Genomic DNA, 25,580 nt, shown 5'->3' on the forward strand with positions numbered 1-25,580 from the left:
TCAAAGAGCATAAAAGAGTAAGAGACGGCACTCCATAGATATTTTTTGAGCTCACGCACACATATGCATTTTAGAGAACGACCCGCAAATCTTTACCAACCGCACAAACTACAGGCGGAGCTACCAACATAATGCCTTATTTTCTGACAGTATTAGTGACGTTCGTAATAACTTATCGATTATCGATACTTTGCTAGGGTTGTAATTGCATATCGATATCTAGTATAGGAACCTTCAATATTTTAATGATTACTATTTTTATTTTATACTATGTGTAAGTAAAACGAAGTTTTGTAACGTAAATTATTTATTTCGAAATAAAATAGGTATATTACAATAAGTATTGAACATGACATAGCAGTTGTAGGCATGAGGAATTATTGAAAATTATAACAAAGTACAGAAATGATAATTTTGTAAACTTTTATTTTCACAACTTTTTCTAAGAAAAAATAGGATTTTTATTTATAAACATCTTTAATTTTCTTATCAGCTGATCGAACCTCAGCCCTAAGATTACTTTTCAATGCTTTGTTGCTGTGCTTTTTTACTTTTGTCAGCAAAATTGTTTTCACTTTTTATGAAGCTGTCATTAATGATTTTACAACTTTTTCTTAGAAAAAGGTAACTTAATATTTTAAACATCTTATCATAAATTTATTTATTATGTTGTTGACATTTAAACCAACTAAAATTACAATTTGTACTCAACATTAAGAAAATGAATTTTCCAACATTTTCCATATATATCTGGTCGGCAATATGGTCATGATAAAATTGTTTAGCTTCATTTACGGTGGTACATAATTGAATTGTTGGATAAACGAGACTTTTTTTATCATGCCACCATTCGCGAAGAGATATATATGCATACAAATCATTGTCAACAGGAGTTTTCACGCTCAAACACTCTTCACAAATTAAACAAGAACTGTTCTGTAATAGTTTGGCAGCTAAATACCCGCTTACATATACTACTGGTTGGTTTTCAAGGCTACACAAATTTTCAATGGGCTGTTCTAAGTTTTCAGGGTCCGGGATAGACAACACAGGATAAAATTCAGTGTCTGTGGAATCTTGAACATTAATTTTTATTTCTGTTGTTTTTAAATTAGTTTTTAAAATGTCTTTATATTCCAGCATATGTTTATTGTTGTCTGCTTCACAATTAGCACTTCTGCTATGAGGCACTTTCAGCCCAGTAACCATGCTTGTTTTAAGCGCTGCAGTAAAGTGCGTGATAGTGGGATTTCTATTGGTTACACTGTGTTGCCTAATGATTCCAAATAAGTTTTCCAGAGAGTCTTGGTTAAACTGTCTAAGGTTCATATATTTAAACCCTTCATTCTTTAACTTTTCCCAAATATCGTTTAAGGATTTGATAGATATTTGATATCCCTTTACGCATTTAACATTTTTTAGTATCGTGTTTTCTGCTGTTATAAATTTTATGGTTTTTAACTTATCAGTATAAAAGGTCCAAGACTCAATGTGATTACTTGATGTGGAAACATTTTCCCGGATCCCTTTCTTTACGTCATTTAAAGATGATGGACCATTTGTACAATCAAATAGTTTATCTAACTGTTCAATCACAAATGCTGTATCATTGCAATCAGAAACTTCTTTCCATGCCATCATTTTTAAAATAGCTGCCACGGTATTACTCAGAGCATGCGCAGCATACTTCACCCTCATCTTAGTTTTGAATGTTGGATTTACAATGGTACTATTCAGTTTTTTAATATTTAAAAAATTTCTGTTGTGTTCTTCTGCAACTACCTTCGCTATATTCCTTATTGTTTTTTTTGCATTTTGTAACTGTCGCCAAAGCCTCTTCTCTTTAATTGTAAATGTTGATTAAGTGTCTGTAATAAAAACATTTCCATTAGTAAAAAAAACAACATTAAAGCAAATTGAATTGAATATTGGTTAATTAATCAGCAATTTTACTTAGTTTTTTAAATTAGGTATGTTTTATCTTACCTTTCATTTCAATGTTTTTCTTAGGTCTTTTATAACTGTGGACTAATATTTCTGCCTGTGCATCTTGATGGCAAATGTTTTTATCATCTGAAATATTATAAATATGCAAATTAGTTTAAAATTTATTTTGTTGTTTTATGAAACATATTATTTCCAAATCAATCAATCATTATCAAGTTTTAAAAAAATGCAAAGACAGGATAATGATAGCTCTTCTCATAAAATATGAAGCGTGGGCCCACCTTCAATAACAATGACATAATATTAAATTAAAGGCATTTAGAGGTTTTAATGTTCTGCATTCTGGATGCGGTCTGCGGGTATGTCAAGACAATCTGTAAGTGGTCGTGATAAGGCAATCAGTCACGTGTGCTTTGCGTTCTTTGTTCGTATCCGCACGGTCAAATCGCATTAATATAAAATGTACAGAAACCTAGAATGTTGTACATATAAGTTCATTTTGACCTGACTGCAGACTGCAGAACGCATCCAGGGTGGCATTCTTTAGTTTGAGGGAAGGCATATTTTAGAAGGTAAATAATTAGTTTGTACACTTACCATGAGTAATGGGTTTATAGGTCATATGTTCTGGTGCATTGGAAGTAGAAGGAAGAGGTTCAAAAGTTGTTTTCGCAGAAATACCAGAATCTGGTATATCCACAGCTCCCAAACATGTTGAATTTAGTTGTTTGGTTGTAGTTGTAAGGGGAACTGAAAGCAGATAATGAAATGTGAATTGGGTAATAAAATGTCATGTTCTTACCCAACTTTAGGGTACAATCAGTCTAGTACATGTCTTGCTCACATTAAAAATTACTAGCTTATAAATATTATTAAACTAGCTGACCTGGCTAATTAATGTAGATTGCCTAAAATTTTTCAAATTGGTCCGGTACTTTTTTTGAAGAATTTGTATTACACAAATTACTAAAGTCCCTCTAACTCAACACACATTCTAAGCTAAATTGTGTTACGAGTGGGTTTACTACAATATTCAAGCTGTGGGGTTCTAACCCGCACTTTAGGCTATCTTGGCTCGAGTTACGGAGCCGATCAAATACAAACAAACAATTAAATATTTCCTTTTTATATTATTAGTATAATTTTAGATAAACATACCTCGTTCAACTGGATTTGACTTCTTTGGAATGCAAAATGAATGATCATAAAGAACTGTAACAAAGTATAGATATAATTAATAATTGAAATTATATATTATTTATTGATAAGCATACAACACATGTTTGTGGTTACAAAGAAAGAACCTTGTTAAATTGCATTCGGTTGGTTTGTTTTGGAAACCAAAGAAAATTAATTAAGACATCTAAAGAAAAATTGATAGATAGTAAATTAAATTTAAAAAAAATAATTGAAGTCATCATCATACCTGTCTTGAGGTTTTCTTTATTGGAGTCTTTTACATGAAGAGGAAACTCTGTCAAAACTTCATCTGGCAAGATGGGATTGCTCAATTCCAGTGTTGGAATAGCTGAGTTCTTCAGCCGAGTTCCTTTGGCATTGAAGGATTCAGGAGTGAAGTGCCCACCACAAACAAACTTCAGTTGGTGTAACTTTTCAATAGGTACATATGCTAAGTCTTCTAAGCCAGCATTTTTAACCCACATTCGACAACTGAAATAAGAAATACCTATTAGAAAAGAAAAAGAATAACAAACTGAAATTTATTCATCAACTAATTTCTTTTAGTATTGTTATGCAATTCATTTGCAGAGTACGAAACAAAATACTGAAATTAAAAATTGGTTATGGTTATTTACTGTATGATTAAAAATATTAATCCCAGCCTTTAAGTTTACACAATCAGTAAAATTATCTTGTAATAAATGAGTGTTATTAGAAACTCACCGGTCAGAATCCAGAGGAAACCTACTCAAAAGTAAGGGTGATCCACCACGACTTCGCCTCTTATTACAAATAACGCACTTCTTGTTGTTTCTACTCTCCATTATCAGTAGAAGCCTAAAATGAAATAGGTATTAATTAAACAAAGCCTATAATTTCTCTCCAACCAGTGTCAATGCCCTGGTTCATGCATTTACCAGTTTTGAAAGTACATTTACATTTTCATCACATAGGGTTGTTTTTAATGAAAAATAGATTTGTAATAGATGTAATATTTCAAGTAAGTAGATAACATACCCATTAAACAGAAAAGTAAATAAGAGTTTAAACTTCTGTAGAAGTTGAAACACAGCTTATTTAAAAGAGTCTCTATCTCACAAAAAACATAACACTGAACAGCAAACTTTATCACGCCCGATACGGAGGAACTTAATCAACTCAACGTAAACGACAGAAAAGTTTATTTACAGTAATATTGCACCAAATCTGAGAAAATAACTTCACACGAATCAATTCGCCGGTTAAAAACTCAAACTCAATTGACAGACATTTTTTTTCATTTGTCAAACTAACAATACTACCAACATAAGGACACTAACAATTATTTTTAGTATGGTGGTATTGATCCGCGGGTTCCCCTGCTATAGTGAAATCAATCCAAAATGCACTTTATTGCTTAAGGGATAAGGTTGTATATCAATTGCTACATATAGAGACTAGTTTTTGTATGAGAAGTGTCTACCCACTGGTCTTTGTTGTAGTTTTTTTTTGTGTCTCACTAACTCGTATTAACACGCAAGTGACAGCAACTGTCACGATTTCTCCACCAATAGGCTGTGCGAGTTTCTTAGATGGAAGAGACTCTATTGGCTATAATTCACCACAGATTTAGTAAGTTTGCAAATATTATAATAACGATAACGTTATTTCATTTTTAAAAGTAAAAAAGTATTTGTAACAAATCTATATCTGTGCACAGATATGGATAGATGCAGCATGTGAAAAAAATAGTATTCGCTGGGTGCGAAGTACTAGGTGGGGGAGACATAATCTATCGCAGCGCTCATGGTGGTCAAAAGTAGAAATAATGTTAGCTCTGTCATCAGATGTATCTGTCAATGGCAAAGCGATTCTACATAATACATTTTAATATCATTAATTAATCGCATGAAAAGGGTCCTACTGGGAACTTAAATAAAAGAGTGGACTGTATTTCGATAGGGCTGTTTTAATAGCCGTTTACAATTTGGAAATAACTAAACTATACAACGTGGTAGTACAAAAATGAGTCACAGTAGTTGTTGTGCACAGATGTTTGCCTTATGATGAGAGCGTGAATTATTGAACTCTGCCCTTGTTTTGTTCTTAATTCTTCTACATCTCGGACTTGTCCAGCCAATACCAACAACTTTCCTTTAAATACGGTTTGTGGTTGGAATTTGATATTGTAACTCTCACAAACCCGGTCTTCAAAACGATACTCATTTCGATCTGAAAACGATATTTAATTTATTACTAGCGATACAGAAACATTTAAATATATTTACTGTTATATAATGAAACCGTTAAAGTAGCTTTTTCTTTTTGTTTTACTGTAAAACTACAACTATAAATGAAGTAAACAAACCCTGACACAATCAAAATTAAACACACTTTTTGGACTTACCTCATTTGATTTGAATGACCAAAATGATTTCAAAACCTTTTTTCCACCCAAATCGTGGTATCACAACAATTTATTAGTTGAAAATATTTGTTATTTTTTCATTTCGATATTTTTTCACAAATATACGACCTAAATGTCAATGTGACAGAGCCCACAAAGTTGTGGACGCTAGTTGGCGCTGTAATCGTGCACGGAGCCAATAGATGACCCACGCCGAACTGTCCCACCAAACTCAATGACAGGGGGGCGCTACCATCGTTCAACTAAGATATGGTTTCCAACATGGCAAAAATCGGAACCAGCGATCCGGTATAGACGGTGGCGCCCCGCTGTCAATGTCATGGACAGGACAGTTCAGTATTTTGGAACTTTAAATGACCCACGCTGAACTGTCCCACCAAACTCAATGACAGGGGGGCGCTACCATCGTTCAACTTTATGGTTTCCAACATGGCAAAAATCTGAACCAGCGATCCGGTATTGACGGTGGCGCCCCACTGTCAATGTCATCGACAGGACAGTCCGTTTGACGGATTCGATTTTCGATTCGATCAAAAAGTGTGTTTTGTCTATTTTGGAACTATATAATTATGAAGACGAGCGTGCAACTTTTTAAACGTCATTAGTGTCATTTTAGCGAATTTTAGTGATTGCCGCAACGTAAAAATAATCGTATCATCGTAATGCAAACAAAAAGTCATCGAATGACATCGTGTGACTCGATTCGATAATTAATTAATTCCGATGATATTTTGTTAATTTATAGCTAGTCTGAATGTGGATTAAAATATTTTTGTAGCGGTAAACGTCATTCTATATTATTAATTTTCTTATTAATTTGCAATTATAATATTTTTATTGAATGTTTATCAAAGTAATGATCGTTATTCCATTGTATTAAATAGTACTTACTATATAATACAATGGAATAACGATCATATAGAGCAATTTACTAGAAAGAGTGATTTACACAAGTTCAATACAAGAAACAAAAATAAACTTGCCGTTCCAAATTTCAGACTGCACAAGATTGGTAATTCATTTATGGGGAAATGTATTAAACTTTTCAATAAATTACCACAAACTGTTGTAGAATTGCCCATTCATAAATTTAAAGCACATATCAAAAGCACCTTAATGAAAAAGGGCTACTATAAAGTTGATGATTATATAAAGGATAAAAATGTTTGGAATGTTTAACTACCTAGCTCGCATTAATACTTATGACTATAATTTGTATATTTTAAAGACTGTAAAACCTTGAAAAGGAGGCTGACAATAGTGACTGAGTTTCTTGTGCTGCTTCTTCTCAGCACTGGCCCATTTATTGTCCCGAAGCAGTGGTAGGGTTAATATTGGGACGTGTAAAAGCGCTTTTTTAAAGCCTATTTGCAAAAATAAATGAATTTTATGAATTTTATGAATTTTACTACTAGTAATTCATAACTTCCTAATTTCATACTTTTAAATATCCTAGTTAGTACCTGACCTAGCTTCATAAATTAAGACTAACTCAAGCTTTTTATTTTTAATAAATGTAAAAATACGTAGTTTTGCCAATACGTTTTCTTTCATTAAGCTAAGTCAGGTACCTAGTTTTGAAGATATTTCTAAATGACAAAATCCAGTTCCGTCGTATACATAGACGTATATTGCGATCACTGACCTAACTTCTTGATTTATTTGTTACTTGTGCTGTTAATTACAATTCTCAATCCCTAAATAATTTCTTCTTTCTACCGTGTTCGTACTACTGTCCTCGTAAAATCGGATTACATGAACATCACTCGACCATGTATGTCCATTTGGACATATCGGAATGGCACGCTTTGACGAGCAACTTGCTGTATCTACTCTAATCCATATCTGTGGTTACTACTAAACCGAAAAACTTCTTTTACTGAAAGGACTTTAGAAATTGTATATCCGGGGCTGCCCCGAATACTACCTTAGAGAAATAATTATTTAAGCGCTAGACCTTTAATACTCAGTACGAAAACAAGCTGTTTATGGTGCTTTCAACGCAAATTGCATATTTGTAGGCGTTTTTAGTTTTAGTAGGCGGTGAATTGAAATTCTTTAGGATGCTGTTAGTTAGTATGTCAAGCATTATACTATCCGTTCGCGATAAGTTTGCCGCTGGCGATATGTCTATATTATAGCAAACTCTATTGAAAATATTTTTTATTTATTATTACTGATAAAAATTGTTGCGGTTGGAGGAGGGGACGCGCATTCCACGGACCGGAAAACTTAGCGCGAACGGGTAGTACCTTTATTATTTTAATTCAAGGTCTCATTTTGATGTTGTTACCAATCCTTTAACTAAATAAATGAGCCTATTATTACCCACCCACGCCCCACAACTTGATTAACAAGCATGTGATTCTCTTAAGACAATATTTTTCCAAAATAAAAAACAAATTAATTTTCTCTCAAGCCTAGCCTTATGCATTTGATTAAATTCTGTACTTGAGTATTGAATTAGAGTAGGTTCATATTAAATTCATATTTTTAAGAGCCCCACCCTTGTTTTTTGTTTTATTTTTGTAAGTAGGTACAAGTTTTTAAAGTATGATTTGTGGTATATTTCGAAATGGTTAAAATACCATTCGTACCAAAACACAGCGAATGTAAATGCTGCATGAGTACGGGACCCTAACGCTTTTTTTTCGTTATTTTTAACGGTATTCGTTTAGCGAAGACTTAGATTAATAAAACCTAGATGGATAGTCTTCATACAAACGCTTCGTCAAGAGTGAGGCAAAAATCTTATGTCATTAGTGTCAATTTTGTTGGGGAGTGTAGACAGTGAAGGCGATTTTCCCGAAAGTAGGGAAATTTTTAATACGTTTTTAATAATTTTATAATTAACAAAAACAAAACGCATCATGTACTTACTTATTTATTGAATTCAAAGTACCTACCTAATAACAATAAGATAAATCGACTTAAAAGTCTCGATTTCATAAAAAAGGAAGTGTATTTGTACGGCGAACAATTGGGAAATAAATTTTCTTGTTACTGGTATCATTCCCGTATTTAATTTTTGAAAGCCAAATTCAAGCAAAATACGCGTCGAATCGTAGTACTTACTTATGAAATGTAACACTGGTCACTTTCTTTTGTTTTTCTGATGTATTTTAGACACCCTTTCACAGCACAAACCGTTTTAATTAATTAAAATTCGTCAGACGTGTTTACCAATTTTTCACTTTGACAGTTCATGTGACGTTTACGGGTAAGCCGTGCCGGCTCCCTAAAAACTGCCTCACCTTTCGTGCACTGACTATCTATCTAGGTTTTATTAATCTAAGAGCGAAGATAAAATACCACAACATCTCGGCGGGTTAACTGACAGACAGATTGAAAAGAGTGAAATAGCAAGATACAATTTTAGTGCAACTATGTGAGAGAGGTAGATCTTTGAAACTGTGAATGAATTTCTGAATTCAATTCAGTTACTAAGTTCGTCCGTTCGTCGTAGGATCCTACTTGTTTTCTGAAAATTACATTTTAATAAATGCAATTGAGTAAGTTATAACAAAGTTAATAATGGATTTTGATTGGACAAATTATTTAGAAACAAACAAAAGTCAGCCAGTTCCAGAGGAATTATTTTCACACGTAAGTTTGCAAGAATTTATTTTGTCTTGGTTTTTCCTTTTCAGGTAGGTACCTATTACAAAATGCATTTCTTTGGGATTTTACTTTCTTTGTTCTTGGTCTTAAAGGTGTATTTTAAATTTATTAAATCGTTTTCTAGGTAGATATTACATTAGATATTTCAAAATCATAAGTGGTCTATTTTTAGCCCTATTCAATATTTTATTTTAAATCAAAATACTTGCAAATGGTTGGTCATTTTAGTTAAGCGTTAGCAACGTGGTATTAATTAAGTTTTAACAACATTCAGATACTTGTATAATAAAGCATAATTATTTATTAAAGCATCCATATGTTATTGTGAATAAATTATGCAACTTTTAATCTTGTTTTGTTTTAATTTTATAGATATTTATTGATGAGGAACACTATCAATTTATTAATGTAGAAAAGTTATTCATAGAAAAATGAAAATTATTTTCCATAATGATATCATTAATAAAGAGGTTCTATGTGGTTAATTTAAAATAATGATAGGCAAAATCCCAGGTATTTTATGGATATTTTATATCATAATGCTTAAATTTCTTTTTTAGTGCTCAGTCACCATTAATAAATTAATTAATAATTAAATAGAATTGAGGTTTAAAATATTTTTATTTAAGAATTAGGTAAGAATTTTAATGCAAGTATTTATGTATAGATTTTGCATATTTTATTATTCATAAATCAACTTATATTTCTTAACACTTGTCTTCAATAAATATTTATTTTATCAATGAACAGAAAAATCACTAACTTGTACCTTTAACTATTGCAGTTAAGAAAATGTTATTTGTAAAATTTTTGTTTTTAAAGTATTTTTGCATTAAGTTCTACTATCCCACTAATATTGTTTGTAAGGATGAACATGTGGATATTTGCTACTCTTTCATGCCAAAGACCAAAACTACTAAATATATTTTGATGAAACTATAGTACTATTGTATATGCATCAGAATAACTTGGGATAAAATGTATAACACCTGTGATAAACTGAATATCACGCGAACAAAGCACTAGTCTTCTATTAATAAATAATAATTATGATTGTTTTTTAACAGGTGGAGGCTAGTCTCAGCAATGGAATCAAGCAGGGTATGCTCCTTGAAGTGTGCCACAAAAACAACCCAGATATGTACTGGATTGCTGAGATTACCATGGTTTGCGGCCATTTGCTTAGAATCAAGTACTTGGGTGCCAAAGAAGATTTCTGGTGTGATATTTCAAATACCAAGATCCATCCCTTGGGATGGTGTGGGAAATATGATGAGCTAATTGAGCCACCAGAGGATATAAACTCTCAATATGGAGACTCAATCATAGAAGTCATGAAGAAGGCATTATTTGCTGGACAATCAGTGGCTATAGAGGCATTGAATAATAAAGGCCTGTCCCCTATTGATAGAATCAAGGTTGGAATGAAGGTGGAAGTGCAGTATATTATAGACCCATATAGATACTGGATTGCAACTGTAAGTATTTTTTATTACGTAAATAATTTTCTATTATCTACATTTCCTTGCTTCCACAATCAAACTATGTTAGTATTACACCACCAAGTTACTGTATTTAAACTTTTTAAAGGTTCTGGATAAATATTTAATTCACAGTAAATAAAATTAGATCACTGAGACATTTTTTTTAATGTTTTAGGTAACAGAAAATGTTGGTGGAAGACTGCTACTGCGTTATGATGGCAGTGATGATGAGTTACCACAGTTCTGGATATTTTTCTCAAATCAAAGGCTATCTAACTTTGGATTTGTAACTAATAAGGTAAGGCCTGTTAATAATGTAGCTGAAAGGCTAATTGTTTTTTAACTAACTTGATTTATAATAATTAAATAAATGTATTTGTACAGGGTTCACCATGGCAATTCAGATACCCTTCCAAAATAAACAAATTCTCATGTAAAAATAAACTTAGCACTCAACTTCGGCTAAGTAATGAGGAATCTATCAAAGAGCCGACACCTGCAGATTTATTTCAGGTAAGCATATACAGCATTATTTATACAGCAGAATTTTTTATTCCTTAATCTTTATTAAAAAAATTGTGATCATGATGCTTCTAGTCTCAAACTGATTTTGTTTCTTTCTTCAGCCAAACCAATCATTGGAAGCTCATAATTTCATCACTGGCATGAAATTAGAAGCATTGAATCCTCAAGACATGAAGACATTCAGCCCAGCAACTGTTGCAAAAGTGTTTAACAACTTTCATTTCTTGGTTGTTCTTGATGACCACATGGAAGACTATGAGGACTCCAAGGTGGCTTGGTTGTGTGACTCCTTGAATCCGTACATCTATCCCATCGGATGGGCTCAGAAAAACAATTTGAATTTCAAACCACCCAAGATATGGAAAGAAGCCTCTTTCGAATGGGACGAATACCTCGCGATGACATCCTCCGTCCCTGCCCCTGAGTATTGTTTTGGAAACAAAGAGCCTTTAAAAGGAATTGAAGTCAATATGAAGCTCGAAGCTGTCAATCCTCACAGGCATGAAGAAATTTACGTGGCGACAGTTGATTCCATCGTCGATCATATGGTATGCGTGGAACTAGTGCCGATCGGAGAGAAGTTTTGGTATTCACAGAACAGTGACCTCCTATTCCCAGTCGGGTGGTGCGATAGCAACAACTATGAGTTACACATCCCTGATGTGTCAGCTCCTGTCCTCAAAGAACCGCCCAAACCTGTGGAAGAGCCTCGAAATGTCAAAGAAGACATAAAATCCTCTGATGAGTGGTGTGATCGTATTTTCTTCAACTACAAATGTTACGCGGGACCATCGATCAGTAGAAACAAGCTGTCCCAGCTTCCGAAGCATGTTGGGCCGGGACCACTGTCTCTTGTGTTGAAGGAGGTGCTGAATAAAGTTATATCGGCGTCATACAAGCCAGCGAAGTTGCTCAAGGATTGGGAGACTGAGGGACCAGCTGAAGAGGGGATGAGACTTGAAATGTTACGTGCAAAGTAAGTGAAAAAATAATCTACCACGAAAGCGGTGCAGAGCGAAGCGAAGCAGAAAAGTTTCGGGCGAAAAAAAATTGAATTTGAACAATTCTCCGCTCCGCACCGCTCTGCTCCGTCTTGGTGGAAACCGGGCCTTATTCGCTTATAACTTAATAAAAAAAATCAGTAGTGACAGTAGTCACTTTTTTCTTAATTTAAGGCTTGGTATTTCTTCTAAAGTAGGTATTTCGCGCTGTCAAAATCTGCGCGCGCAATTCTTCGCCGAAAACAGCGCGTCAAAGAGCTCCCGCCACAATTTCCAGCTACACAGTATAGAAATACGCAGTTGGTTAGGTTAGGTTGACTTCCTTCCCTTCAAGCGTCACACTCACAACACTTTCTAATAGAAATCATATCCAAGTGATACAAATTAAAACACCTTTCAGACTTTTTGGGAATATATTCTAGAATCGAATAAATATAAAATATAACTGCAGAAGTAAACACTGTTCAAAGTGGCCGTGGCGTCGCCCGACCTTCTGGAAGTTCTGCGCCGGCTTAAAGAATTTCAAGATTACGTCACCCGACCTATCGGTAGGCCCTTGGGAGCTTGAGCGATTGGAATTTTTTTTTATGATAAGTTACTCTTAGTAGCGATTATTTAGAGCTTGGATAATAAATTTAATTATAGTTGTTGCAATTCACGAAGCTTTGCATGTGGTTAATAACATTAATCAGTATAGGTACGCATCAATTTTGTTCAGTCTCTTTGTTTATTAATAAATAAAAATATCATACTAAAATTGCAGAAACATATTTGTTTGTATTGGTCTGGGTGTTTTCTTTCTATAATATGTATGACGTATGTACGGGGTTCTGTACCTATCGAAAATTGCTATAAGCATCACACGCGGTTACCTGCGTACCTCTGTGCACTCATGGGAGTTTAAGCAGAGGTCCCTAGAGTTTGACTTTGAGCTTTGTTTATAGTCATTACGAAGCAGACTGATGGGAAACTGCACTGTCTTGAATTCGAAAGGGTAATTTGACGGTGTTTGGGGAATTCTAGGAATAAATACAGAGTCTCCTCATTGAGATTGAGACATTTCAATTTGAGATTTCACTTGACATTGAAAACAATCTGAAATGGAGTTTTCAAACACTTGTAAAAATAAAAAGTAATTAAATCAAAGGCACTAAGTAGTATTGATATCAACTTCGAAGAAAATGACTGCCAAAATTACTTTCTACCCGTTCCACACGTCTTTCATGAATTATATTAAGGTATTGTTAAACTAAATTTCAAGTAGATTGAACCAAGGAATCACTTTGTCCCATACAAACTTTGCCCCCTTTTTTCACCCCCTTCATTTCATGACCCCATTTCGGAAAATCTTTTCTTATGAGATGCCTACGTCATAAAAAGAACACACCTTCCAACTTTCAGGTCTCTACGATATCCGTCAGTCATTTAGGACAAAGCATTTTTATTAGTTGTTCAAAACTCTATCGTTCCAGGTATGTCATTGACAGGAGGGCGCTACTATCTTAATGGGTTATTCATTAGTCCACTTGACATTTCAGAATCGTTTGACTTTAGATACCTAAGCGATTTGATATTCGGAGTCTTTTAATGAAATCAAGTTCTGAAATAACTTGAGGTGTTGTACACGATCAAGCTTTTCATTGCAGGACAGTTAAATAGTTTTATTATTAGTTTCTTCTCTAAGTCTTAATTTGTCAGAGTAGGTAAAGGCTCCATGAGAGCAAAATTTAGCTTTATAATAGTTTTTAATTTTTTTCTTGAAATATTTGACGCCTTGTAATCTCTTGTAATTTCTCGTTAATATAGGTCCACACAAATAAAGAATGTTTGACTTCGACTTTAATAATTATGCTCTTACAGAATTATAAATAAACTAGCTTTCCGCCCGCCGCTTCGCCCGCGTGGAATTTTTTGGTTTTTATATAACTTATTACACTCAGATATAATGTGGCTTTCTATTGGTGAAAGATTTTTTAAAATCAGTTCAGTAGATCCCGAGATTACCCCTTACAATTTAACAAATATACAAACACACAAACTTTACCTCTTTATAATATTAGATTATAGATAGGTAATTTGAAACCCCATTTTGTTTTATTCTTTTTTTATTTTAAATATTTCACGATCCAAACTAATATTTACTGTAAGTAAATGCTAAATAGTAAATATTAGTTTGGATTGTGAAATATCCTACTAATATTATAAAGGCGAAAGTTTGGATGTCTGGATGTCATGATGTCTGGATGTTTGTTACTCTTTCACGCAAAAACTACTGAACGGATTTTGTTGAAACTTTACAGTATTATTGTTTATAACCCAGATTAACATTATGACGATATGTGGCAAATAAATTTCAATAAATAAATAAGACGTGTCTAAAAGCGCCATCTATCGTCATTGGTTAAAATCTACAGCACTGGACAAACTACGGTATGACGTTCGTAAATATTCATTCGGGGGAAACCGTGAAACGCCATCTATCAACATGGGTAAAATGAGGTAAAACATCATATCTAACGGGGAGGTCCACGCGAACGAAGTCGCGGGCGGCCGCTAGTTTATAATAGGTAGCTTTCCCTCCGCAACCTTATTGGTATTCCATGTATGTGTCTTTTAACTGAGTTCTGTTAAACATTTCATGTAAAATTTGTCCAATTATAACTCTATTTACATCTGCATCTGTAAGCAAGGATTCATGTTCTCCAGCCCAGATGCCGAGTAAACAGAATCGTCTTTCAGTAACGTGCAGCTGCCCCTATATTTGACCCACTGACCAAATTTTTATTTATTTATTTGTGTCAGTGTGCTCTTCTAAAGAGTGAAGACGATTGTATGTAGGTACTATTAAAATGTAATTTTAACTCATTGGTTTTGTCTCATATTTGAGGAATGTATCATGAGTAGTCTTAGTTTAAAAGGATGCCAACGATTTAAATTTCAATAGGTAGACAAAATTCAGAATTCTTAATTATCAAAAATTTTAGCTTTCTCCAGTAACACTGGTATTATTATACTGTGACTCATCAAAGTCATCATTGTCAAAAATATTGACAAATCGAGAACTGTCACGGCCAAAAAACTGGCACGCGTCCGTCCTCCGTAAGCGCCACCGCGCGACTGATTGAGATTGTCCAAGCCGTCATGGGCGATTTTTTCCACATTTTTTAACATAGTAACTAAATAAGACGCAATATAAAAATTTCATCCGTTAAAAGCCCTCAAGTTATTTCTGAACTTTAGTTTAGTAAAAGATTCAGAATCTCAAATCGCTTATTTTAAAAATAAAACCATTATTAGAAAACGAATAGAGGTAACTTTGGGAATTTATTCTATCGAGTCAACTTCATCAAATCGTGTTTCCATCCGTTAATAGCCCTAGAAAATATCCTCAACTATGCCCAAAAAAAATCTTAGCCTTTTATTTTACTGTTTAGTACCTCAAAAATGAAAAATGAAAACCTCATTTTCGCCATTTTCTCTGTTACCCGGCCTTAACCCTTTTCCAATATTCACGCCTATACATTTTGTTAGGTTCGTCAAACATTATCGTTTACGTTATGGTAAATATGATAATAACCAGTAAGCATTTTTGCTATCACATCTTGGGACCAAGTCCAGTGAGAATAGTGACATTATTATGTATGTAGCTAAACAATCTTTCTAAGAGTAGGCGCACACCGTTGATTTGTCCTCGGCCGATAGTTTAGTCGGGCAGTTGATCAGTATGGGCATGTATGGGAGTGCGCACACTACGCCGATTCGATTTGGCCGATTCTTCATACAAATTAAAATCGGGCACAACTATCGGCCAACTAAAAATCAACGGTGTGCGCCTACTCTAAAACATTTTTCTGGTTTCAAAGATCGTTTCTTAACCATACCACCTCGTTCCAGATTGAAGACAAGCACGTACCACGCGTACGTGCCGATCGCGACACAGGCGACTCAGGTGGCGCCGTTCTGCCGCGACGTGTGCGTCAAGATGCAGGCCTGCCCGTGCCTGTTCGGACCCGTCGAGTATACCTCGCAGTGTCCCAACAACTGCCAGAACGTTGACAAGTCCACCTTCCGTAAGTTAAAAGTTTAATAAACTATTTTGCGCCGGTAAAACAGCCTGTCGAATCTTTGCAGTAATATTCACCAGTCCGAAATCTTTTCTCATGTTTTATTTAATAAATTGCAAACGTACAACGACCGAAAGACAAGTGCAGCAGATGCACTTGTTATCTAAGCAATCTTAAAAGAAATCTCACACTTGGTTTTATGTTTTACAGACAACGGAACTGAGCGACGCGGCAGGCCCAAGGGTAGTCAGACTGGAAAAAGAAAGAAGAAAAAGTGTACTCCAGAGAAGAGAGAAAAAGAGCCACAACCATCACAGGAGTCCGAGAGCAACAAGGATGGAGAATCGGTGAGTGAGCACAGCGCGGGCTCCACGCCGCCTTCCGAGCCCGGTACCAGACCCAACTCGCCCGAGACTGGCCCCGACCGCAAACGAAGGCAAAGACGGAAACGAGGCACCAAGAACAATTATCCCAAAATGGAAATGAAGACCCGAGGTGCTAAGTTACCAAACTTCGCTTTGCAAATGAAAGAATCGCACTGGGATAAAAAGGACGTCGAAACAATTTACAGCAACACTTGTGCCAAGAAGCGCAGCTCCCCCGACAGCGACACAGAAAATGAAACGAACGAAAGCAGCTCCAATTCGAGGGATGCCAAAAATATATCAGACGTCTCAGATACTGAGGAACCGGAACTGAAGAAATTGAAGTTCAACACTTACGATCCTCTCCCGTCAGATAACAAAATGTTCGAAAAGAATACGGCCATGAGTTGGATGAAAGGGAAGCTAAAACTCGCTCAGAATCCCTTAGAATGGTCGGTGGATGATGTTTATTCGTACTTGAGGAATACAGATGACTGTAAATTAATAGCAGAGAAAATGAAACAGGAAGAAATAGATGGAGAGGCTCTTATAATGCTAGACTTGGAAACGATACGGGATTTCTTGCATATGAAGAAAGAGTTTGCCATTCAACTGTGCAAGCACATTAGTATGATAAGGTGGTATTACATAGTTAATTTTGAAGAGAATGCAGAAACGTGATACTAAGATAAATCTCAAATGTATTGTTTATCTAGTCTGCAATAAAACTATTTGTTAACTTTCACGCTTCATTTTATTACTCAAATTTCCTAGTCGATCACCATAATTATTAGCATGAATTAATTCTTGCGAAATTTCTTGCAAATGTAACTACAAATCTTAGACATCAGAGACTTGTTGTCGTCCTTATCTCTATCATTAGCGAAGTCTTCATTCAAATGAATGTTCTTCTTGGCGAATGAAATTTTGACGGGTATTTCTCTATCAGGGGCTTGACTTTCTTGCTGCTGCCTCACATACTTCTCTAATTCCAGTTTCTTTGCCGCAAGCTTCTTCAAATTTTCTGCAGATGCAACATGATATTCAGTCTCCTGTCGGCCTACATCTTTGATATTTATTTCCGACAGCAAATGACGTTCATTCATTTTGATTTGGACATAAGGAGCGCCACTCAATAAATAAATGTTAAAGATTTCTTCTTTCTTTGTCGAATTTGTTTGTTTAGATGGATTGTCGTCAAATGTAGAGTCAGTGAGATAATTTTCATTTTTATAAGCTTCAACAACGGAGTGTAGACTTTCTAAAAGTTTTGCCGTTTGCTTTTCTGAGGCAGCACTAGAATGACATGAATCCACTTTATCTTGAATTTCAAGATTGGTCATTTCAACCCACTTTCGACTTTCGCTTGACAGGCAGGAGTCTGAAGACATTATGTGGTGTATCATGTCCTTAATGAAATCTTCCATGTCGGCAATCGAGTCTTCACGATTTTTAGCTAAAATCTCCTCAAATCTCTTTTTGTAAAGTTCGAAGTCTTGCATACTCGTATAGAAATTATCGAAAATCTCTTGAACTGTCGTTTTGAAGAATTTAATGTTTGATTCGAGACTGCTAATAGATGAATCGTCGGTTTGTAGTTCTTGCGATATATTTTTATAAATCTTGTTTTCTAGTTTCTCCAAGTCGGAATTGGTAAGCGACGGCTGGTCGCTGTCTCTACTACTTATTATAACTTTATTGGAATCGTCTTTAACGGGGATTTCATCATGTTCATATCGTTTGTAATACTCCGCAGAATCAACGTTTTTAAAGTCGCTTCTACGGCAGGTGTTCTTCCTACATTTTGGCGCTGATTCTGGCACGTTCACGTCGGACTTCCACGAGCTGCCGGAGTGTAGGGAATCTCTTGGTGTTTCGCCACCGTAGAAGCTATGACGAGTTTTCAGATTGTGATCTTGATGAAAATTACCTGATAGAGAATAGTATAAAAAATAAAGATGAACAGTTTTTATTCAATAATTGGGCCCGTCATGTTTTATTATTTATACATAAAAGGTTGTCACTTACTCATTGCACTGCTACAGGAAGTCATTTTGCAGGAAAAATAGTGTAGCTACCTGATATAACAGAAAAATATAGGTATTAACCATACATAATAGGTCCCTTTCAGGGCACTTCTTAAAAGTCCGAAATACAGTTTGCCACTTCGAAACAACATATCGGATGTGCCCTATAACTACTTCTCACTGAGGAGTGACGGAAGAAACTCGGATAAAGAGGAAAGTTGTTGAAATGCTCAATTTTTTTAGGTACAACAAGTAGTTAGATGCTGCATAAATAGTTTGCTCACCTTCAGTAAATCATAAGGGTAAGGCAAATTCTGGTAACTAACACATTCACTTATTCCATTGATAAATGTATCCAATAATTTTGAAGGCAAGATGTGAATTTGTAAAAAATGTGAACTGTGAAAGAGTTTGACAGAGTGACTTTAGATCATAATTTATGGATGTTCAACCCAGTTGAAAGAAAAAGTTTCAAGTAGATAGAAGTAGGTAGGTATTGTAATTTTTTTGGAGCTGCTCCTGTCGGAACTGGAAAAAATGTATAGGTATAGGTAGGCGAAGATGAAAGAACAAGAATAAACTTAATCAATTTGTATTTTACATTCGCTAAACTACAAAATGTAGGTATTTTATATGATATACCTGACATATATTGTTATGCTCATGTATTGTATGAAGTCAATTTGGCAAAGATTGGGATTCCCGAAGTTTTTCTCCATAGTTCTCCATGCCTTTCGTTTCAAAAATACCCGCCAATCCTTTTCCCCCGCTCCCTGCTTCAACGTCATTTTTTTTTTCGTGGCGTTCGCGGTTTGTGCTTGGGTTTGCGTAAGCTTTTTCATATAATCGAAAGCTCTTGTTTTGAAAGAAGCTGTATAATTTTATATTTCCTAAGCACAAGTTCTAAAGTAAATAGGGCTTTTATTGTCTTTGGTGACGTAAGAAAAGGATAGCAATAGCAAGTTTCTGTTGTTAGAGAGAGAGAGGAACTGACACTGTGGCTGTTTTCAAACTAGTTTAGTTTTATTCTTTCTTGTCTATGTCAGTCATTGAACCGTCAACGCTGAACCACAGATTAGAGAGTATGTCTAAAGACAGATAGGAAACGGCCCTAGTATTGGTTAAACGATAAACAAACTGGTACCGAGCTAGATTGTCCAGTAGGTGGCGCTGAATACAATATGGCGTCTGCCGCCCACAGATTAAATATACCTGTCATACTTTTTTATATTCCGTTCCTTTTCATGTATTGCGGTTAAAAATAAAACTATTGAAGTATCAAATGAAACTTTATTGATGAAATATAACATGAAATATTTTGTTTACGAAAATCAATAAGCATTAAAACTATTGGATTTTAAAAGATTACAGTTACTGTTGTGATTACAGTACATTGTTTTAGTTTTTACATAATGTACTCACGGCTTGACATTTGTATGTAACTCATACAAAATAAGTTGCGTTATGACTTATAGTAAAATAGTTTTTAATGTTCTCCATAAATTCACACGTTCACTCTCACTTTGGTTCTGTCCAATCCAATAGCCACTGTAAGCAGGCCAGATCTACACGTTTCTCACCACCTGTAAAATATATGAAATATTTGTAAATTTAGAGCAAAAAGATGCAAATGTCACCGTAAGACTGTAATCTCCTACATCATCTACATTCTACACTAATATTATGAAGAGTACAGCAGATGAACAAGTGATCTGTCTTATCTACCATACTTACTTACTGTCTGTTTTGTTTCTAGATTTGCACTACTTTGTTAAATAAAATTAATTTACCTTGTCAAATGGTGTACTTGTCAATCAATTACATGTACATTCACAGAATCTGGATTCCACCAATCTGTAATTAAATAATTAACTTTTATTTGATCCTAGTCGAAAAGCGTCAGAAGATAAGGTTAGAATCATTTTGAGGGTGTTTTAAATTTTAAAGGTTCCAAATGTTCTTATCAACAGAAGTTGTTTTAATTGTTATCTGGGTAATTCATCTAATACAAATCTTCCTAATTTAATGCATTTATGTCATGGCATAACTTGCAAATGAAATGAGTTCATCGTTTGTAATCAAGCATTCTTGGTCTGGTTTTATTGCTTATATAGGTTTCTTCTAAACTTATTTGAATAGGAAGTAAAGGTTGGTTCATCTGGATTTTAAGTAACAGTTGACAATAATGATCAGCACCGGTGATTCCATAGCAAGCACTTTTATTGTAATTGCAGCTTAACACCTTATAAGTTCGATATTAACCTGAAACAAATAGGTACTTAGATTCACTGTATAAAACACGTATCATTCACTGTGTCCTGCAATCTATGCCTGCAATGTACCTACGTGTATTGTATTTTGGGTCCAAACTCCAAAGTATGTTGTTACTCCATGAAACGATCCATATTTAGTTTCCATTGATTTAAATGGAGTTATGAATGATATTGTAATGAAGATTTAATCCTTTGTGTGGTTCAATACTTGATAAAACATGATGTTGCTGCAAGCTGCAATAACCTTTCTCGAGTGGATATCTTACTTGAGAGAAATTTCTTCTTAAAACAAACATCAATCCAACTGGCAATCCATGCACATGTAGTTCTTATTAATATTGATTGAGAAATTATTGATTTTAATTAGATAAAATTTGTTAGAAAAACACGTTTTTTCGATGAATATTTTTGACGTTTTTTTTTTAATAATGTCACAGTTGTAGACTTGAGACGGAACTAAATTGATTAAAGTGAAAATTACGACTTTGAATTAATATACTTTTAAATAATCATTTCATTTATAGAATGCAAATAGATTCAATAAAATAATTTATAAATAAAAGTTGAAGTTGTAATTCGAAAATGTTTACTAACTTGATTCCAGACACGCAAAAGACCATTGTCGCATACAAACGACAACTATAAAAAAAGTCACTTCCTCTCGGAACTGTCAAAAAAACTCACTCTCTATGGAGCTGTCAAACTCTATGGCGTTTCCACCCCGTGCGCTGAACGAACGAACGACAGCGAATATTTTTGAGGCCCCGCCTATACGCTCGCGTAATTTATTATTTTAGTTGATTTCCGCGATGATACTGTAAAAGTCTCTTTAGGTAATTATTAAGTTTAAACAAACTGATATGTGTAATTCTTAAGTTATGATTAAGCTATTTGCATTAACGAAATGTGATTATTGATTTGCCGTCTATCCAAAAGAAATTGTGAATTAGTGCGGTTTTCTAATGGTTTAACATAGTGCATTTGTGTAATTACAAGGGCTTTAAAGTTTCCTTGCAGCTTTGTTGAATGTGGAATGTGTATTTATGTCACAAGAGGGTTGTAATTTAGTGAATTCGGTGTACCTATTTTTAGTGGGTGTTGTCATTGTGGCCAAGCTTTATTCGGATTAGGTCATCGAGTGCCTGAACATGTGTGCCGGGGAAATGTGTTTTGCTGTATTTAAAGTGAATTGTTTGGTTTCTTGTTAGATAAACGAGTCAGGAGATTTGGAAACATGAGTACAGTGCGACTGATATGTTTCGTTGCGGCCGTAACGCAAGCCGCGGCGTTGTGTGAGTATTTACTTTCTTTTCACTATGTTACTTACTTCATCTACCTATTCTCGCTAAATTGATCAACTTTTGACAATATCTCGCAAAATAATTAATTAGATGGTGTGATAACCATTTCAAAACAGAAGTTTTGTAGTTCTAAAACACAAAACATTGGGTACATCCATGCTTACAAGATTCCAATTGTCAGAACATTTTTCAGTTCTCATTAGATTGTAATCAAACACCAAGAATAAGCAATGTTTAGACTTTGTATAGATATATTTTAAGCACTAGATAGATTTCATGTTGATCTACTGGCTTAAATCTGTAATTGACAATATTATTTTGTCCTTGGTTAGTGTGATTGAGATTTTGATGTCATGATGACTACATTGGTACAAGTAACATGCATGGACTGTCCCACTATGATTTTATAGATCATGTTTATTTATGTTTCAATAATAGTTTTTAATAATCTGGTATAGTCATAACCTGAGCCCCGATTACGGTAATTTTTAACGTCAACAATCCAGACACGCTTCTCGATTCTGCGATACGATTGGTCGTTCAACAGCGTACATCAGCTGTTTTGACCAATCGTATCGCAGAATCAGAAACGCGTCTGGATTGTAGACGTTATAAAAGTTACCGTAATCGGGGCTCAGAACTGTCTCAATTTCGGCATAAAATAAGTTTTTCACATAAAGAATACATTTGATGAGTAAAAACTAGGTACTTATAACAATGCCAGAAATATAAAATAAACAACTTTAAATGTTGGTGCGACAAGTATGTGTCAGTCAGGTATTTGCTAATAAAACATTCTGAAAAATCTTACAGATTCTTATAAAGAATCAAGTACTGTCCTAAACTTGATATTTGCATGCAATATGTCATTGGCTGAGTAGGATAATGAGCGTTTCCTGTATTCCATCTGTACCTGTACCCTACTTAATGGCAAATAAAATGTTTGGGTTTGAATTTGAAACTACTCTATTATGCTAAAAAATAAGAAATAGTTTATGTGTTAGTAAATTCAAGATATAGATGTAAAGGAATGTAGACGAAACAGAATAATTCTTTAAACTAGTTTATTTAATTCTTGTAATCAGCAGTTTGATGCAAGAACGTCAAGTGAGACTTGTGGTAAAAGCCTTTTTACTGTGAATTTAATAAAAACTTTGTCCCTGAAAACATACATACCCCTCTTTACTTTCTATTTTTTTTTTCTTGGCCTATTTAGAACCTAATACAATGCCTACCTAAACTGCAGAAAGGTTAAAAACAATATCATCCCACAGTAACCTCCCCACCGAAGATGGTGAAGCAACCGACACAAGAAGAGCTGCTGTTCCAAGTGGCGCAGCAAGGAGAGGTGGATAAACCCTTCATCATCGAGTGCGAGGCTGAAGGAGAACCCGCTCCGAAGTAAGTTATTAAACAAATCTATTTCTAAGGCTAGGTTGCACCATTTTACTTTGACTTTAACAAACGTCAAAAACTCAAACTCCATAAAAAAGCATATCGTTAAAGTTGGGTGGTGCAACTCAGCCTAAAACTGTACAAAGCGAAAAGCGTTGCCATTTTCTATATTATTGATCTGTTAGATTGATATGAAATTATATTAAACCATACATAAGCCCACAATTTAATTGTTTGTTGCCTCAAGAGTGATAAAATACTCTGGGTATAAATATTGGAAAATAATTATACCTAATGTATCAGTTTATGAACAAAACAAAACTACATACCTAGAGTTATGTCCTACCACAAAAAGAATAATCTTCCTAAGTGTTTTGAATCTTTTTTTTACTATGCATTATCCTAAAGAGAACTATAGTTATTCATTCCATGAGCAGCACTTAAAAACCTACAAGTACTGAATGGAATATAAATTGCCTTCATTAAGTATTGTTATGAACAACTAATGGTTTAATCATTCTAATTATTATTTTTTAAATTTTGTAAGTACATACCTACACATTATTTATGCATGAATTTTTGCCTGGTCATCTTTCAATCAATCCAAATCTTGAAAGTCTAATAAAAATGGGTAGTGGGGATAGTCCTCTACTGTTTCCGTAATTTCTTTTATATCGTAACTGCACTTCTAAAAATCTCACGCGATTTTGGCCTCATAACAATAAAATTAATTTAATTAAATTAAACGATTTTTTCAAGTTATTTATAATTTTCAAATTAGTTTGAGATGCGACTCTTAACGCTAAAAATTAAATAACTATTTAAAAGAGCTGTTTCATCTTAACTGACAGTTAAATATTTGCAACAATATTTCTGTTAGATGTAGGGTAGGTATACTTAACATTGATGAAACAAACGCTGGCCGTAACAGCGTATTACACTTGAAAATTTCGACAGGTTCATCCAGTGTCTAACGGCCGAATACTGAAACGCCATTTAAATATTTGACGGCTTCTCAAATAGTTAAGCAGCTCCTAAACTTACATTTCGCATACTCAAAACAATATCTGAGCAGTTCTCAATTTTTAAGCACCTCTCAAATTAAGTTGCACTTACACGCCACTCAAATGAATTTTCGCATACTGAAACGCCATTCAACGCTAAGCATTACTCATACAACTGTCAAATCGTCTTAAGCAGCTGTTAAATTTGAGAGTGCTTGCCCGGTATCTTAAATCCTATTCTTATATACCTAAATCGACCTAAATAGTGGTAAATAATGTGTGTCATCGTTATCATTTCTTTCGAGCCTTGAGGAAATACCTAGATCTAATCGCAGGAACGCAATAAGGCTGAACGCTATTGAAAAATATTATTATAATGACATACAATTCCGAGCGAGGTTCCGCGTCTCTAAAGAAACGGTGTTGTTTCTGGAGTCATAATTTGGAAGCTCTTTGAAACCCCTCACCAAACGCCATACAACCAGTGGACCAAATACTTATTATAACCCTACTGTTCTACGCAACGGGAAGTTATGAACGTGTACTAGGTGATATCTTCCACATCTAACAGCCAACTGTGCATCGTATAGTGCACGAAGTAACAACCAAAATAGCTGCTATGAAATCGCAATACATAAACATGCCTATTTCTGAGGAATAAGGGGACATCGCATAGCAGCATTTCCAAGAGTTGTTGATTTGTCAATTTGATGCTCTGTCAACAATGATAAATGTCAATTGTGGTTACGTTTCGGTCCACGATCGCCACATAATAGATTTCAGCAATAAAAAGTATCACCTTTAAAATTATTTTTTCAATTAAATAAAAATGCAAGCATTAATTTTTTTATACGACAAAACGAGATTTATATATACCTAATAGAAACTAAAAATAAACTGTTCTATGTTAAGTTGATTGAGTATATTTCCATAAAAGACAATACATAAACAAACGATGCTGCGTGTAATGGATAAAAAACGCAA

General features: G+C 34.4%; 3 protein-coding genes and 2 long non-coding RNA genes across 6 annotated transcripts in view; 2 read left to right on the forward strand and 3 right to left on the reverse strand.

The window, feature by feature from the left end:
* Positions 1-5,061: 5,061 nt before the first annotated feature.
* LOC135076481 (uncharacterized) lies at positions 5,062-5,712 on the reverse strand. Its single transcript, XR_010258269.1, has 2 exons — positions 5,516-5,712; positions 5,062-5,340 (listed from the first exon to the last, which is right to left on the reverse strand). It is a non-coding gene; the product is annotated as an uncharacterized LOC135076481 (long non-coding RNA).
* A 3,254-nt stretch (positions 5,713-8,966) lies between these two features.
* Positions 8,967-17,341, forward strand: LOC135074308 (scm-like with four MBT domains protein 1). Its single transcript, XM_063968586.1, has 7 exons — positions 8,967-9,142; positions 10,225-10,635; positions 10,817-10,939; positions 11,026-11,154; positions 11,268-12,142; positions 16,062-16,237; positions 16,442-17,341. Exons 1-7 carry the CDS (start codon positions 9,071-9,073, stop codon positions 17,275-17,277), a joined length of 2,622 nt encoding a protein of 873 aa, XP_063824656.1. The 5' UTR covers positions 8,967-9,070; the 3' UTR covers positions 17,278-17,341.
* On the reverse strand, positions 17,334-19,198 carry LOC135074320 (uncharacterized). Its single transcript, XM_063968587.1, has 3 exons — positions 18,908-19,198; positions 18,625-18,674; positions 17,334-18,526 (listed from the first exon to the last, which is right to left on the reverse strand). The coding sequence occupies exons 2-3, from the start codon at positions 18,647-18,649 to the stop codon at positions 17,397-17,399; spliced, it is 1,155 nt and encodes a 384-aa protein (XP_063824657.1). The 5' UTR covers positions 18,650-18,674; positions 18,908-19,198; the 3' UTR covers positions 17,334-17,396.
* Positions 19,199-19,899: 701 nt separating this feature from the next.
* Positions 19,900-20,519, reverse strand: LOC135076489 (uncharacterized). The gene is made up of 2 exons (XR_010258273.1): positions 20,414-20,519; positions 19,900-20,206 (listed from the first exon to the last, which is right to left on the reverse strand). It is a non-coding gene; the product is annotated as an uncharacterized LOC135076489 (long non-coding RNA).
* A 1,268-nt stretch (positions 20,520-21,787) lies between these two features.
* Positions 21,788-25,580, forward strand: part of LOC135074409 (neuroglian) — a 45,407-nt gene continuing 41,614 nt past the window's right edge. The window contains exons 1-2 of one of the 2 annotated variants that reach the window (XM_063968703.1): positions 21,788-22,188; positions 23,472-23,598. In XM_063968703.1, coding sequence (XP_063824773.1) covers positions 22,131-22,188; positions 23,472-23,598 — 185 coding nt within the window. In that variant the 5' untranslated portion in view covers positions 21,788-22,130. The remainder of the gene's footprint in view (positions 22,189-23,471; positions 23,599-25,580) is intronic. The other variant, XM_063968694.1, reaches the window with a different exon arrangement.

Source organism: Ostrinia nubilalis, chromosome 1, assembly GCF_963855985.1.
Source record: "Ostrinia nubilalis chromosome 1, ilOstNubi1.1, whole genome shotgun sequence".
Classification (NCBI taxonomy): Eukaryota; Metazoa; Arthropoda; class Insecta; order Lepidoptera; family Crambidae; genus Ostrinia; species Ostrinia nubilalis.

Excerpts from the sequence above, each read along its gene's own strand:
- LOC135074320 (XM_063968587.1), bottom strand. The coding sequence starts at position 18,649 with ATGACTTCCTGTAGCAGTGCAATGA. Across the intron at positions 18,527-18,624 it reads TTCCTGTAGCAGTGCAATGA|GTAATTTTCATCAAGATCAC; the intron begins GTAAGTGACAAC and ends ATTCTCTATCAG.
- LOC135074308 (XM_063968586.1), top strand. The coding sequence starts at position 9,071 with ATGGATTTTGATTGGACAAATTATTTAGAAACAAACAAAAGTCAGCCA. Across the intron at positions 10,636-10,816 it reads ATAGATACTGGATTGCAACT|GTAACAGAAAATGTTGGTGG; the intron begins GTAAGTATTTTT and ends TTAATGTTTTAG. Across the intron at positions 10,940-11,025 it reads TTGGATTTGTAACTAATAAG|GGTTCACCATGGCAATTCAG; the intron begins GTAAGGCCTGTT and ends GTATTTGTACAG.